Consider the following 16,454-nt stretch of genomic DNA (forward strand, 5'->3'; position numbering starts at 1 on the left):
CAAATGGATTATCAACATGAAATTACTGCTTCCAATCTTTGAAGGAATCTCCTGGTCAATCAAGTCCAAGTTAACCGCGACGTAAAATTCGAGAAGCTACCCCAGATCAACTAGCTAGTAATTGTGTTTTATAGAAGATAAATTTACGTACTGTATTTTTAAATTTAAAGAGCGTGAGTCTAATAAAGTTTAACCTTTTTCAATATAAATTTGTTGCAGCATTGTGTCTCAGCGCTGAAATGCAGGGAACATTGTTGTTTGCCAACACACACACACAAAAACACACACAGTCATATATATATATATATATGTTATCTTGCACCTAAAATGCAGGGAATCATGGCGTCAGCTGAGCTGGCCGTCCAGTTGGATTAAATTTTTTTAAAATTTAAAATTTTTAAAAAACAAACAACTGTTAACTCATTCTCCATGTTCTAATTACCCACACTGTACGATCTCAAATTAGAAAGTCGAAGAGGAAGAGGCGAGGAATGGGTGGTCCAAGAAGCGCACGGCGGGGAGAATGGGTGGTCTCGTGTTCTGCCTTCCGGGAAACGCACAAGCCATTTTCTCTTCCAGATCGGAAATGACAAATAAAAGTTGTTGAGTAAGGTCAAAAATTCCGAGTTGAAAATCTTACTTATTTTTCACATATTGTGAAAAAAATTGAAGAAATTTTTCCCAAACTAAAATCATGACACATATGTTTCTCGTCCAGATTCTATATTCTCAATGATTTTTTAAATTTAAATCCAGCTAGCATCCATGTTCCCTGTGCACGATAACATTTATATATATATATATATATGTGTGTGTGTGTGTGTGTGTGTGTGTGTGTGTGTGTGTGTGTGTGTGTGTGTGTGTATAATGAAGGGTTTGGGTATCGAACACGAAACATGTGTCACCAACAAAATTGAGCAACGTAATCTTACTTAAGACGAAAATCAGAAAAGAATAATAAAGTAAAAAAAAAACGAGTTTTAGATTAAAATCGACTAAATTGTTAACTAAAATTTCGATATATTAAAATAATCCATTTAAATAGTAATTAAAATAGCTTATATGTAGTTTGAAAATCAAAATAAGCGTTTTTTTGAAGGAGAAAAACAAACGAATTTTTAAATTTGGTTTGTAGGTCTATGCAGCAGACCGTTATTTCAATTTGTTAAACTTTTTTTTATTAGTCTTTAATTATTTAAATCTATTTGTTTTCCATTTTTAAATTTTGAGTTGGAGAATATTGTTACAATTGAGTCTGGAGCACAAAACTCCGTCTAAAACTTGGATCTTCGTGGCAGATGGACTACAAATCATCGGCTCATCACCTTCTTTTTATTCATCATTAAAAAAATATACACTTTCATTTTATTAAATATAAATAGAATCATACTATTCGGAGGTGAATTTTGACTTCGATTCGTGATAGTTTTATTTTTATACATTTTCATTTAAATTTTTTATTTGATTATAATCGAATTAATTTTTAAGTAATAGAATTAAATTTTAAGTAATATATATGTTTAAAATAAAGAATAACGAGAAAGAAGCTTCCGGTTTACGTTTAAGATTCGAACGGACCGAATGGTGTTTTTCTTCCTCGACCTGGGGCCTATTTTGGTAATATCACGTGTTTCTGAATCACTCGGCTCCTCGCTCACATTAGCATACAGCGGTCACGTCCTCGTCAACTTTCTTCCCTCTTTCCATATCGATTGCTAGGGTTGTCACGCTACGATATATCATCTCAATTGCTCCACTCGGATTCTTCTGCGTCTTCGTTAATTCCAGGTTATTCTTTGATCATCTCACCTTCAGGCTCCAAGTATTTTTAGAGCATGATTGATGGGTATTTGATTTCGTTCGTGCTTTCGACTTTGCTTTGTAATCTGGGTGTTTTTCTGTAGTTAAGTATTTGAATTGGATTGGGTAATTGTTTGAATTGAGAATTGGATTATATTCCTTCTACTCTCTGTGTTTTTGTTCTCAGAGTTACTCGGCTCTATGTTCTTTATTTTTATTGGATGGATAAGTCAGGTTTTTTTTTATTATTTGACTTGGATTTGTTTGTGTTCTTATAGGATTTGAATTGAGCTCGAGAAGTTTCTGGAGTGTGGTGTTCTGAAATTCTGATAAGACATGATTCCTGTTATTTGTTTTTTGCGGTTATGCTACTGTTGAATGGCTATTGAAAAGTGTAGGTTTAAGGTGTCTCGTTGCAATCCAGAGTATCAGTTGCCCCAAATGAGGGACACGGTTGTGTGTGGTGATGATGAAAATTTGCAGCGTGGAAACTCTATTTCAGCTGTTGAATCAGATGATGATGAGGATGATCAATTTGATGAATGTGACTCAGGAGCGGGATCAGATGACTTTGATTTACTTGAATTAGGCCAAACTGGAGAGGAATTTTGCCAGATCGGAGATCAAACTTGCAGCATTCCCTATGAACTCTATGATCTTCCTGGGTTTAAAGATGTTATATCTATGGAAGTATGGAATGAGGTTTTAACTGAAGAGGAAAGATTTAGTCTTGCCAAGTATTTACCTGATATGGACCAAGAGAATTTTGTTCTTACACTGAAAGAGCTTTTTTCTTATGATAACTTGCATTTTGGGAGTCCTGTTGATACGTTATTTGAGATGCTGAAGGAAGGATCATGTGAGCCAAGGGTAGCACATTACAGGCAGGGTTTGAATTTCCTCCAGAGAAGACAACATTATCATTGCATTCGAAAGCATCAAAATGCGATGGTAAACAATCTTTGTCAAATGAGAGATGCATGGATGAACTGCAAAGTGTATAGTATCGAGGAGAAGCTTCGTGTGTTGAATATTAAAAAGTGTCAGAAGAGTTTGATGAATGAAAGTATGGAAAAGTTTGGTACTGACTCATCCGACAAAGATGATTCAGGCAATGATTTATGGGGCGAAAAAGCTAAGGATGGGAAATTAGTTCCAAATACAGGTCGGTTTTCTGGATATAATCAGTCTTTGGAATTGGATATTTGTGCTCCTGGCCTAAAAATTGTTACGGAATCAAACAAGCAAGCAAAGAAGAACCCTAAAGGTACTTTGAAGTTGGCTGGACCCAAAACCACCTCAGCAAAAGAGTTTGCAGACCATTCGCTGTCGATTCATCGTGAAGTCGAAATGCAGTCAAGACATCATGGTTTGGCTTTGCCTGTTTATCGGAATAAACCAGCGGTAGCTGCTTATAATACTTCTGCGTCAGTCAGGATGAACAAGAGGCTGATACAGGACAATGATGGGGAAGACACAACATTTGCAGTAGCTTTGCACAGAGAGCGAAATCTATCACAAGGTGGAGTAAATGCGAAGTCTAAAAGTTTGAAATTTGGAAAGAAACAAAAAGGCTCAGCGGGTGGGAGTGACGTGGATAGTTCCTTGGGTCTCCTTGAGACATCAAGGAGTGATATAAGTACTCGTGGAAGAAACAGTGCTGTTAATCAGTTTTCCGATATTAGGGTTACAAAGCCATCTAATAGAAGAGATGTGTACGATGGAGGGGCAAAAATGAACTTCCCCAAGAATTTTCAGCAATTGTCTTCAGAGAATGAGACGGAGTTTGGTAAGAAACTGAAGTTGAATTCGTCCTTGAAAGCAAGTCAACTTGAGCTTTTGGGTGGAAGTGAGCCATCATGGCTTGGTAAACCACTTGGGGGTCCTTTTCCTGATGGTTCACCATATGATCGCACTGCACATTTGGATGCCAAAAATAATAAGTGGGCTATGGGAAGGAAAGCCATTGATTTCAATGCAAATGATAAGTTATTACAATCTAAAAGTTTACAAGAAAATTTTCAAATAAGTTTAAAACCAAATGGACAAAGAGATGGGGCAAAAAATGTTGGTATTGTAGCCTTTGACAGAGGTGAAGAAACAGAGTCTGATTCATCTGATCAAATGATGGATGATAATGATGAGAATCCTTTGATGAGGAGCAAGTGGGCTTACCCTGGTGGTGTGCCAGATTCGAAATATAGCCCAGAGACAAAAAAGGTCAAACTTTCTAGGAAAGATGCAAAAGGTAGTTACCGTAGACTTGATGGATCATTAAAATTTACTAACCAGATGGACAATTATGGTGAAGACGTAGATATTATTAAATCAGTACACAAGGGTAAGATGCATGATGCTTGCTACTTGAATGTGTTGCCCACTGATGATTCACAGAGAGATTATTTTATTGGATCAGGCAATGTAATTGGAGGTGATGATCAACAACTGTTCTATCCATTGGGAAGAAATGGTCGTGTAGAAGGAAGCCATGGCAACATTTTGAAGTCGTCTTCTCTGAAATCCTCTTTTGTTCCTGGGAGAAAACCAATAAGTGAGGCTCAATGTAATACCGATCCTCCATTGGATTACATGAATGATTACAGTCTTGAGGATGACTTGCTCTGGGCGCAACCAAATGCAGCAGATAATGGAGTTTCTTTCAAGTTGGGAAAGAAAGGTCAGATGGTTGAGTCATCCACAGGCCACCATGCCGAAATATCTGGTGCGCATTTGGTGGGGTGCAATACTATCTCAAAGAAACGAAGACTGAAGGAAGGTTCAACCAACATGGACCTCAAAGATAATAATGATTGTCTACATGATACTCAGCTGCTACTTCGTGGTATCAATTCTTTGAGGAAACATGGTAAAAAGAACACGTTGGGGGAGGACTTTGATGTTTTAGAGGATGAAATTTCTGAGCCACCGTCTGTAGATGTGGAAATGGAAGTTGTTGAGACACAAACCAAACCGAAGAACAAGGCATTTCCTTTAATCATACCTACAGTACTTACTGGGTTTTCATTCTCCATTATCCATCTTCTTTCAGCGGTTCGCAGGGCTATGATTACTATGATTCCGGAGGATTTCTCAGAGGATAGAAAACATGATGATAAAGTTGATGCTGGAGAAGGGGTCAAGGAGGAACCAGAAAGAAAGCAGGAAGATACCAGTGCAGTTAATTCAACTTCTGGTGCGTCTATTGAAGCTTTACCAAATTCTACAGAACAAGGCATCATCTCTCGAACTGTTCAGGAAATTGTTAGCCTTGTTAGATCAAATCCTGGAGATCCTTGTATCCTTGAAACTCAGGAACCGCTTCAGGATTTGGTCAGGGGCGTTCTAAAAATATTTTCGTCTAGAACTGCACCTCTAGGAGCGAAAGGGTGGAAACCTCTTGTTGTATATGAAAAATCTACCAAGAGTTGGTCATGGATTGGTCCTGTAGTGGGCAATTTTTCTGACTCTATGGTGATTGAAGAGGAGACATCTCCAGATGGGTGGGCCCTTCCATATAAAACACTTGTCAAATTGGTTGACTCATTCGCTAATTGGCTGAAAAACAGTCAGGATGCCCTTCAGAAAATAGGAAGCCTTCCTGCTCCTCCTCTGACACTGATGCAAAACATTTTGGAGGAGAAAGAGAGGTTCAAAGACCTGAGAGCTCAGAAAAGTCTCAGTACCATCAGTCCGAACCCTGAAGAAGTAAGAGCCTACTTCCGGAAGGAAGAAGTCCTTAGGTATCTAATACCAGACAGAGCTTTCAACTATACTGCCGTTGATGGTAAAAAATCCATTGTTGCTCCTTTGAGAAGGTGTGGTGGCAAGCCAACATCAAAGGCCCGGGACCACTTTATGTTGAAACGAGATCGACCACCGCATGTCACAATTCTCTGTCTTGTCAGAGATGCTGCTGCTAGATTGCCTGGAAGCATTGGAACCCGAGCGGATGTCTGCACCTTGATTAGAGATTCACAGTACATTGTGGAAGACGTTTCTGATGCACAGGTCAATCAAGTTGTTAGCGGTGCACTGGATCGTTTGCATTATGAACGCGATCCGTGTGTGCAATTTGATGGGGAGAGAAAGCTGTGGGTTTATTTACACAGAGAAAGAGATGAAGAAGATTTTGAGGATGATGGAACTTCATCCACGAAGAAATGGAGAAAACAAAAGAAAGAACTTTCTGAGCCATCTGATCAGGGTGGTGTTACAGTTGCTTTTTCTGGACCTGTCGAGCAGTCAGGGTTTGATTTGGTTTCAGATCTCAATGTTGATGCATCATTTGCAGATGACAGTAAGACATTAGGCGTGGAACGCCACAGTGGTAATGATCAGGGAAAGAACAATCATGATCCTTCATCGATGACTTGGAGTGGCCTTGGATTGAGTTCTATGGGCGAAAATGAATTAATTTGCCAAGAAAATTCTGCCAATGGAGATTTTGAGGACACATTTGGTGAATAACCTCCAGTGTGGTGGTATTCTAAGGCTATCTGCCATTGTCTTTAAGGTATCCAGTATAATCTTTTAGCCTGCTTATTATGTTGTCTTCATTGTAGCAACACAAAGCTTTAAACTGAAGCAAAACAAATATTAAATTTACATAAACCAATGAGAGAGCTGATAGTAGATGTCCTTCAAAACTTTCTAAAGTCAGTTGTTAATCTCAAGTTCCAATTATGTACGTGTACACGAGTCTACGTAAATAATAAGGAAAACATCCACTTTTATGCTAAATTTCTATAAAATGGTATCTTGTGCATGTCCCCAAGTTAAAAAAACATATCCTATCAAACTTCTTCCGACTCCATAGATCTACCAATTTTCTAATAATGTTAAATATAATTTGACGTATTCAATGAGATTTGTCTATTCTCTTCTATTGGATCAAGATTAAGTTTAATAATTATTTGATAATGTTTGGTATGGCTTCACACGTATTCAACGAGATTTTCCTATTCTCATCTATTGGATCGAGATTGAGTTTGACATGGAAATAGTAGCATTTTAATTACACAAACTAGGAACAAACATTCGAGGAAACAAGCCAATAACCCCTAAAATTTAAAAATGATCAGAACAATTTTAGTTTGCTAGCTTAGTTTCGAAACAATGTAGCTGCTTTTATAAAGATTATTGATTGTGTCAAGTTTGATCTATCACCATATCATGTTATCTTGGAATTTATCTTAAACTGGCCTTAATGCCAAGCTATGCACTGGGACTTTACACCAGTTTCTGTTTTTTGTTTCTTTTCCCCCAGTGAAGGTGTGAAGTTCTGGTGCAATCGCAGTGGAAACTAGATCCAACTTTCATATACAAACAGGTATAATTTGCCATCACTTGCCGTGTGGAGATAATAGACCAAAAAGGAGAGCAACCATTAACTGCGATCGTTTTGCATGTGGAGCTTCAGGGTTATACTCACATATCTTGCCTAGTTGAACGCAATGAGCTCCAACCAAGTTTGCTGAATGCAGAGCGGCCGCCGATGTTTTTGTTCACAGATTCATCAGGTTACGTAAATTTTCTTGGTTGAACCATGTAGAATAATATAAGTGTAGATGCATGCCAAAATAAAACATGAGTAAAGGAATATCCTTCCTGGTATGTTATAATTCAGTTCTTTTGATGTAGACAGAGTACAATTCGGGTTAAAAATTAAGAAAAAATTGCAAAAATTAATGTGATTCTTACCTTCCAATGTATAACGTAATTTTCTTGTTCAAATGACAGATTCATTGTATTCTTAGGGTGAAGAATTTAGATATGAAGTGTTAAACATGTGCTTAATGTAGCATGTCTTTAAAAAGTATTTTTAATTTGAAAAGAACCAGGTTTTATGTTTATTAATTCAAAAGTACAGTAAAAGAAATCAAAGGGAAGTCGAATTTACACACAGAAAATATTAATGTTGATAATATTAATGTGATAAAATACGTGTCATTAAATCAATTGTTATGGTAATACATTTAGGTAGCTTGAACACAAATAAAACTTTATTTGATTACCTTTTTTTATATCTAATCAAATAACTTAGTCTGTAGTGCTCTATTTTATCTTCATCTTGTTTTCAACTCATGTCGAATTCCTGTTCATATGGTGTCTTTCGTGTATGTGACACAGAGCCTTTCTGTTAGGATGGATCAGAAATTTTTAGTGAAAACGACGGTCAAATACAGTGTCAACTGTCTAATATCTCAAGTGAAAAATGATATTTTTTTTGAATGGCATGTTTGTTTATCTATAATTTTAATCATATGGGTTCATATTTTTTTATTATTGATAATTTTAATCACTTGTTTTATTCAACGTCGGTGTCACATTTGTTTAAAATCACAAAAAAAAAAAAAAAAACCGTAATAAGATTAAATTTGATAAGATGGATTATCAAAATTGCAAATAAACAAATGAATAAAAATACTTTTTCCCATTTCTAGTTATTCCATCATTAATTCTATAATTTATTTTATTTTAATTATTTTATTTTTGTAAAATTACTACTAGTCCCACAAGTTCGAATTATTTGGAGTTGCGTGTATTTAATTTATAAAAAATTAACTGTTGTCCGAAAACTTGACATCATAGGATCGGAAAAATGATTTTATAAACATTTTGAATTCAAAGAAATTAATTCCTTTATAAATTATTAATATAGAAAGTTCTAATTAATCTTAAGCACATTAACCATCATTTAATACAAGGCGACAACACACACTCTGCGTGAGCATAACACATATATAATTGTTGTTGACATTATAAACAAAATTAGATATATTTGTGTTTTTTGAGACCATCATCGCAAATGTCGAAAGACTCCTCATCTGCATCACTAAAATGAATAGTAGTGATAAAATAATTCTCAAGTTTCTGATTAGAACTTGAGGATCCTCGTGGACATTTCCTCTGTTCTCTTAATAAAAGTTGTGATTTAGTAAGTTTAAAAATAATATTACTAGTGGTAGTGAATTATGTTCATGTGGAACAATTTTTTCACTATATTTGATGTTATATTAATTATAAATATCATATAAATAAGTTTTAATATTAAATAAAATTAATGAGATATTAGGAATCATTTATGTAATAGGGTCTAAAGATTCATAATATAATGTTATTATTTTTTGTAAATCATCTAATTTAAGTCTAGGATCTAAAACAAAAGCACATAATTTTTTTTAGAAATTTGTAAAAATAAAATTCTTATTTTTCTTTCATGACATAAATACATTGAAATAAAACATCATTATTAAATTTAACATGTTCATTAAAAATATATGCAATGTTGCAACAATGCGTTAAAAATAAATGAGAAGTAAGATAATAATCACTGAATAATTGGTCATTGGCATCATTAATTTTTTTAAAAAAATTCCATAAATATTAATGCATATGTTTCATTGATTTGAAAACAAATAAATATAACTAGCTTGAACATGTTTATGAAAAATATATAATAAATATTTATATTCAAAAGACGATAATAACAATTTATATGTTGAATTCCAAAAGTCGGAACATCTCGTGCAAACAATTCAGGCCTCATACAATTTATTTGCAAAATTTGTCTCATTGTTTCATAATTAAGGGATGCGTCCATAAATAATGAATTTGTGTTCCAAATTGTTTGAATTTGTGATGCTAAATTGTTTAGTTCATGTTGAACACACGAATTTAAAATATGACATAATACAAAAAATTTATCACCTAGTGATAATTTACATATTTTAATAAGCACAGTAATAGCAGAAGTATTTACACTAGCATTATCAAAAAATATTGAAAAACTTGAGAAATTAGACCTTATTCTTATAATAATAGAGATAAGTTGAGAAATATTTTTTGTCCTGTATATTTTGTTAAAAAATTTATATTCAAGCAATCTTTTTGAATGGTTCAAGAATTATCAATCCAATGACATGTAATACTCATTTATAAACAACTTTGGCAAGCTCACTCCAAATATCAAAACACAAAAAAACTTTATTATTTAAACGAACAAATTCTTTAATTAGTTTTTTTTATCAACGACTAATTTTTTAAGTGTACGTTTGAGAATATTTCATGAGATACGTCTAATGTCGTCAAATTTTAAAAGTTGTGAATCGCTACCCGATTGAAAAAAAATGCCGGAATTTGAGTTTGAAAACGATTAATACCAATTTCCACCAGATGATTTTTCTTCATGTGCCGCGTCAAAGTTCAATAACTACATTCTTGTTGAAATTTGTAAGTTTTCATACAATATTTGTATTTGTCTTACATATCATCCGAGAAAATCGTCGTTTTTTCGAAATATTTGGTGAGGATATCAGATGTCGGGCGAGACACCATTCGACTTTTACTTTTAAGCATCATCGGACTGCTCATACTTTCTTGACTATGATGATGACATATTTGTTTAGCCTCTTGCTCACGTTCTTGATGTTCTTCATCGGAAAAATCATGATCACATTCACAGTCATCGACCTTGAATGAAGGAAACTCGTTATGTTCAAACTCGGGTAGCATGATGTCATTTCTCTTTTCTTTGCCACCCCTACGACTTGATCCAGCTTCGGCCATTTGTATAAATATGAAATTGAAGTAATTATGAAAATAAATCAACAATCGACAATAAACCAAAAATCGAGACTTGACATTATGATAATTAATAAAGAATCGAGAATTAAAGATTGAGAGAAAATTGTTTGAAAAAAATGAAGAAGGTAAGGGGTATTTATAGAATAAATTTCGTTTAAAAAATGAAATGGTCGACCTGTCGGTTCGGGTCCAGGCAGATCTGGCAGGTTGACAGTTACACAACGACCACGTCATCGTTGATTTCAAACGAATAAAAACAAAAAAATGAACCGGGTCGACAAACAGTCACTTAATATTGACTGTAGCACTCAAACAACCACTTGATCGGTTGATCGTTACCGTTCATTTTTTTAAAAAAAATTTAAAAAGTTGACTGACTAGTCACATCGAACATGTGCAATCCGGCGGATCGATGGGTTTCATATCTGTAAACCGTAACCGGACCATCTTAGGGTGGTTCCGGTCACATTTCTTGGTCAAATCCGTAGACCAGATTAACCAGTCCATTGAACACATTCTGGTTGGAGTTCGGGTCTGGGTTGGGTCTGACCAGACCCTTCGCTAGGTCTAGCTATGTTAAGTAATAAATAATTTGTATAATTTGGTTAGATGTTTAAAAACGTAAAGGGAGATAAGTGTTGTAGATAAAATTAAGGAGAGTTAAAAGTGAGGGAAGTTAATGGAATATTTGTGTATTTTTAAAAACAGTTTCATCGGAATACCATAAGGATTTGTCTTTATTAAATAGTATATATATATATATCCACGACGACGATTATATATATATTCAAACTCGAAATTAAATTTGAGAAAACCCACAATTTTATCACTTTTTCATCATCGTTATATTTCAACTCACTACCTGTATACATACAAAACTAGGTCGAAAGTGAACGTCATCGCTGTAGAAGCAAGTCACCTTCATATGCTTTGAAGGTATACTGAAGTTCATGATATTATAACCAAAATGAAGAGCAAGATTTTGAATTTTTCTTCAATCAATCTTCACCGTGGAGACGATTGGGTAGGTTTTAATCTCATGGATTAGGGGTTGCACGTACACATATATTGGTTGATGATTTTAGAGATTCTTTACTTTCGGTCTGACCAGTGAGTCCTAGGGTTCTTTAATCAAGCTGAGTTTAGACATATATGTACGTAGGGTAGAATAATGATGCACTTTTAGACTTTGTTTGGCACCCAACACTTCGAAAATAAAATACATATATAGGTACGTTGTGATCATATATAAGTTCTAAAAATAATTTATAAGATATTTAATCAAACAGTCTCTCAATCTGGCGTGTACATACATATATTTATTACAAATAACTAAATGAAAAATGTCTCAAAATCGTGATGATCATAACCTTTCACCTGATATATTAATCAATGTTTGTTAAGAAATGAGTTCTAAAAAATAAAAAGGAAAACTGTATTTTTGGTCATCTGTGTTTGTCTCTTTGTGATTTTGGTAATTTATGTTATTGAATTTCAATTTTAATCCGTTATCTTTGTTTTTTTCGCAATTTTAGGCTTTTTTATGTGACGCTGACGTATGTAGTGTCACATCGAAACTTCAGATGAAAAATGACTAAAATTATCAAAAATCATAATACAAAATACTAAAACTGAAATTCGATAATAAAGAGAACATAAAATCGCAGAAAAACAAAAATACAATTTTTCCAAAATAAAATAAAATAGGATAGAAAAATATCGAGGTTTGATTAAGAAGAAGGAATTGAATTTCGTAAATGATTTAAAGTCTACTCAATTAGTTTTTAAAAGTTTTTTCAGGTTATGTGTATCAGCAAGTTTTATATGCAACGATGACGGATCGACATAATTTATAGGTGCAGCAAAAAATAATAATTTTATATAAAAAATAATAATTTTCACACAAATCATGATATATTATCCAATATTTTTCATAATATAACTAAAAAAATGATATTTTTGTAGTGAAAAATAATATGTTGAACATAAAAAATAATCTTTTTCATCAATCGAATTCTTTTAACTCGAATCAATATATATTACATAGTGTTTCTTCATAACATATCTAATAAAAATGATAATTTTGCAATAAAAAATAATATTTTGGATATAAAAAAAAATTATTTTTCATGGGTTGAGTCGGAGATCTATATTATAAAATTAAACTGTGAGACGATCTTATAAGATTTTTTAAGATATTCGAGATCCAATCAAGATTTAGTAGGATTCTTCATTGGGTTAAAACGCTCAATCCGGACCAAAAATTCGGTTAGCCAAAAATCCAAACCGAAAACTAAACCAAATTAAACGATTCGGTTCGGTTAAAAATGAAATTATTTCTGTTTTTCGGTTTGATTTTTAGGTTAACCGATTTCAATTTTAAATTTTATTTATTTATTTAAAGTTATTATTAATAATAAATAAATAACAAAAACTAAAAGAAATGATTTTTAAAAAAATAATCGGTTTTTGGTTTGTTTCAATTAGGTTAACCGATACAAAAAATCGAATCGAACCGAAGATCCAAAAAACCAAAACCGAGTTCAGTTTACTGTTCAACCGAAACGGAAACCGAACCATGAACACCATTAGATTTTAGTACTAGACTCTGGACTCTCATGGCTTTTGGTCATAATATAAATCAACAAAACTCAGATTTTGAGCCAAGGGAGCTCGAGTTGGACTCGAATGAAATAGTAATTAAAATCCTAAAATATTAGCTTGTACATGCAACATGCATGTTTGTTGAACTAGAGGTGATCGAAATCAAAACTATTCAAGTGGACTAAACTCGATCAAAATGCATATTGCCACACTCATTGATCTCTCTCGATAAGACATGTCACGATTATATCCTTTAATTAGACGTTATCTATCAGAAAACTCATTGATATTTGTATTAATCTAAATCGTAATTTGTATTAGCTAATCAAACAATGATTAATGAACCACCTCAACTACAAATGGTTGATTAATTAACAGATTTATGGGAATGAATTTTTCTTTTTTTTTTTTAGTTGGGGAATGACTTTCTATAAAGCGCAGCAGTTCTTCCATACCAACTTAGCTATCTGACGCTGTTATTGACATAACAACCACTAGACCATAGGTTGGCCCAACCCAGTCCTCTCGTATTAGGGTTGGCTCCTCGCACTTCTTCCTTTAATACCAAAGATAGATAAGAACCGAACTATCACGACGTTCTAAACCCGACTCACGTACACTCTTAAATCGAGCAGTCACTTGATTCCACTGCTTTATATATGTATCTAAAGAGCTAGCACACCAGAAACTCAGGGGTACCTACTGCTACAAGTAGGCCAGCATAGTCTCCACCTGTGCCCAAGAAAGATTCTCAAGTCAACGGCCCCAAGACGATCATGTCATCATCCACGTCATCCCCTAAGCCTGTCCAACCCCTTTTAAGAAGAGCCCATCTTCTCATTTCCCTCATATACTAAAACCAAGAAAAAAACACTTGAAAGAACAGAACATGTTCGGACACAACTATACCTATGACCATTCCTCGGGATTCCTTGACCATTATCCCTTAGCAGACACCACCACATTAACATCTTCACCGCTCCTACCTGGTCTCCCCATCCCTGGAGACGAGAATGATGCTGTACCAGCATTGAGGTCCGAGCTCGGATACACCAGCGATGGCTGTAGCAGTTCAATAACAATTTATTATGTACAGTATAGTTCAACTCTGATTCAGAGGAGCATCAGTAGCCAGTCTCTTCTAAAAAATTTGGATGTTCATTCCCCAATAAATACATGACCTGCCACGTTTATTGAGCGAGCACCGGTGATTTGCTGGTAAACTAAATTACATTCTCGTCATCCACGAAGAATATTCACCAAGATATTGATAATTGGTTACGTATGGAATCACTTAATCAAATGGATGCTGGAACGAACTTCAACCATATGATGTGATGCAGGGTGTAAACATGGCACAAAGAAACCAGCAATCAAACAGTCCATTATCAAATGATCAGAACTGTGTAATGGAGAGTATGAACAGAGCATGTAAATACAGCCCCGACGAGAAAAAGGAACGAATGGAGAGATACAGAAGCAAGAGAAATCTTAGGAATTTCAACAAGAAGATCGAGGTACACACAAGTCACTGTACTTTGATGAGTTAAACCAAGCATATCTTTGAATTTCAAATCGACTATTGCTCATTCCTGTCACATGCACATGCACATGCACATGCACGTATTAGACGTCTTTTCGTGAGTGTATCATATTAATTGCCATTTCTAATTCAGAATCGGATATACAGGAATTTGGAATAGGGGTGATTGTCATGCTCATCCACTGTTATATCCGCCTTTGGTCTTGTCTACTTCTAACAAGAAGTTTTCTGTCAAACAGTATGAACGTAGGAAGACTTTAGCAGATAGTCATCCACGTATCAGAGGAAGATTAGCGAGGAATGATGAAACAGAGAAGACCCCTCAACAGTGGGATAGTGTATTTGTCGAGGAAGATGATGAGGGCAACGATAACTGGATCAATATTCTTGACGCTTTTCAGCAAAATATACTCCCCTGATGCTAAGAAGAGTTCCACTTAGATGACGGTTTAGGATCTCTTGTATTACATACTAAGCATTTCAAGAAATGAAACCAGCTTGTACTATGATATATAAGGAGAATGTATGCACTAATGACGCTGTGAATTTACCCCAACGGTTTGTTTGGATGAATAGACGTGTATACATGGCATGTAAACGGAAATAACAAAATGTGACAGAATACGAGGGGGTATTTCGGCACACTAGAAGAAAAGAAGGATTTGAACTACCAGTAAAGCGTGACATCAATTTCAGATGCAAGAATTGATAGATTCCCAATTGTCATAGCAAATCCCCCAGTCACACCTAGTCTAATTGCACTACAAATTAACGCTTTAGTATGTAGCAGCTAGATATCACGTCAATATGGACAGTGGCCCCAGAAAGTTGAAGGACTCCAAAATAGGCAAATATCACTTCCTGTAGTAATCCTTATTCCAACAAACGAAGGTTTGAAAGAATGAGATATTCAAAGTCTAAGAAATAGGCAAAAATGGATGAAGCAATTGCGGGTATTACATGTGATAAGGTGCTTTAAAGTCAGTCACCTACAAGAGTTTACCAAAAACACGCACCCAGCCAACTGTGTGAGCGGCTTAACCTGGCAAGATGTTTGGCCTCCTGGACGTCCAGGGGGAACTACAGATGCAAACTGATTAAATCAAAAAGCTTCGAATTAAACAAGCAACAGACATAATATTTAAAAGATAGCTACTAATATGCCCATACAAGCGACATGTATATCTATATATTATTTAACAGGTACACATGCCTAATTACCCTAGACCATAAGCATTTTCTTGACTAACGCTAAGCTTTGTATCTCATCACAATGATTACCGTTAATAAGCATTTACACAAAGCTAAGTTATAATATTAAAAAGAGCTGTTTGGCTTTAGGATCCACACCACATGTTTTTTTTATTGATAAAGACAATCTCTTTAAACAAATCATTTGATCTCTCATGTTACTGAATCATCAGTCTCTGCGTATAATAACATGAAGTGGGGAGGACGGCCGTTGGTTCTTGTCGGCCTGGGTTGGGCCCTATAGCGGAGCCGGAGATGTGGAATCGAGGATTACCAAGCAATAAAGTTTTTTTCAGCACAAGGGGCAAAATTCGTTCGTGTTTTACGAACTTTATATGTCCATTCTGTGAATGATCATGTCAAGAAAATCATACCTAATAAGTTATGAAGCAAAGGTTTCGAATCATTTATTCTAAAACTGACCAATGCACTTCGACGAGAAATACCCTTAGAAACACCTTCATCGAAGCTTTTTTTATGCCACTCGGAAACTGAGGCAGCATTCGGCAGTAAAAAAAAACTATAACCTATAAAAGTTAAAAACAAAGAAGCAATTTGACAATGTAAAATTGGCAGTTCACAGGGTCCAACATACACTTGAGAAGAAATAATAGCTTGGATCCAACACAGCAAATATTAGGCAATATAAGTTTCGACCAGAAGTTTAATG

General features: G+C 34.7%; 2 protein-coding genes across 5 annotated transcripts; both read left to right on the forward strand.

Annotated features, from left to right (window-relative positions):
• Positions 1–1,627: 1,627 nt before the first annotated feature.
• On the forward strand, positions 1,628–7,596 carry LOC142549185 (uncharacterized). Of its 4 annotated transcripts, XR_012821126.1 has the most exons (4): positions 1,628–1,846; positions 2,079–6,313; positions 7,067–7,129; positions 7,220–7,596. XR_012821126.1 is itself a non-coding variant. In XM_075658016.1 (3 exons), the coding sequence occupies exon 2, from the start codon at positions 2,179–2,181 to the stop codon at positions 6,265–6,267; it is 4,089 nt and encodes a 1,362-aa protein (XP_075514131.1). In that variant the 5' UTR covers positions 1,628–1,846; positions 2,079–2,178; the 3' UTR covers positions 6,268–6,313; positions 7,067–7,596. The 4 variants fall into 4 exon arrangements, 3 of the variants coding, with proteins under 3 accessions (XP_075514131.1, XP_075514138.1, XP_075514135.1); XM_075658016.1 differs by having other exon boundaries at positions 7,067–7,596; XM_075658023.1 differs by having other exon boundaries at positions 7,072–7,596.
• Positions 7,597–14,342: 6,746 nt separating this feature from the next.
• On the forward strand, positions 14,343–14,952 carry LOC142512874 (uncharacterized). Its single transcript, XM_075619703.1, has 2 exons — positions 14,343–14,507; positions 14,773–14,952. The coding sequence occupies exons 1-2, from the start codon at positions 14,343–14,345 to the stop codon at positions 14,950–14,952; spliced, it is 345 nt and encodes a 114-aa protein (XP_075475818.1).
• Positions 14,953–16,454: the final 1,502 nt, after the last annotated feature.

This window comes from Primulina tabacum, chromosome 1 (assembly GCF_025594145.1).
Source record: "Primulina tabacum isolate GXHZ01 chromosome 1, ASM2559414v2, whole genome shotgun sequence".
Lineage (NCBI taxonomy): Eukaryota > Viridiplantae > Streptophyta > Magnoliopsida > Lamiales > Gesneriaceae > Primulina > Primulina tabacum.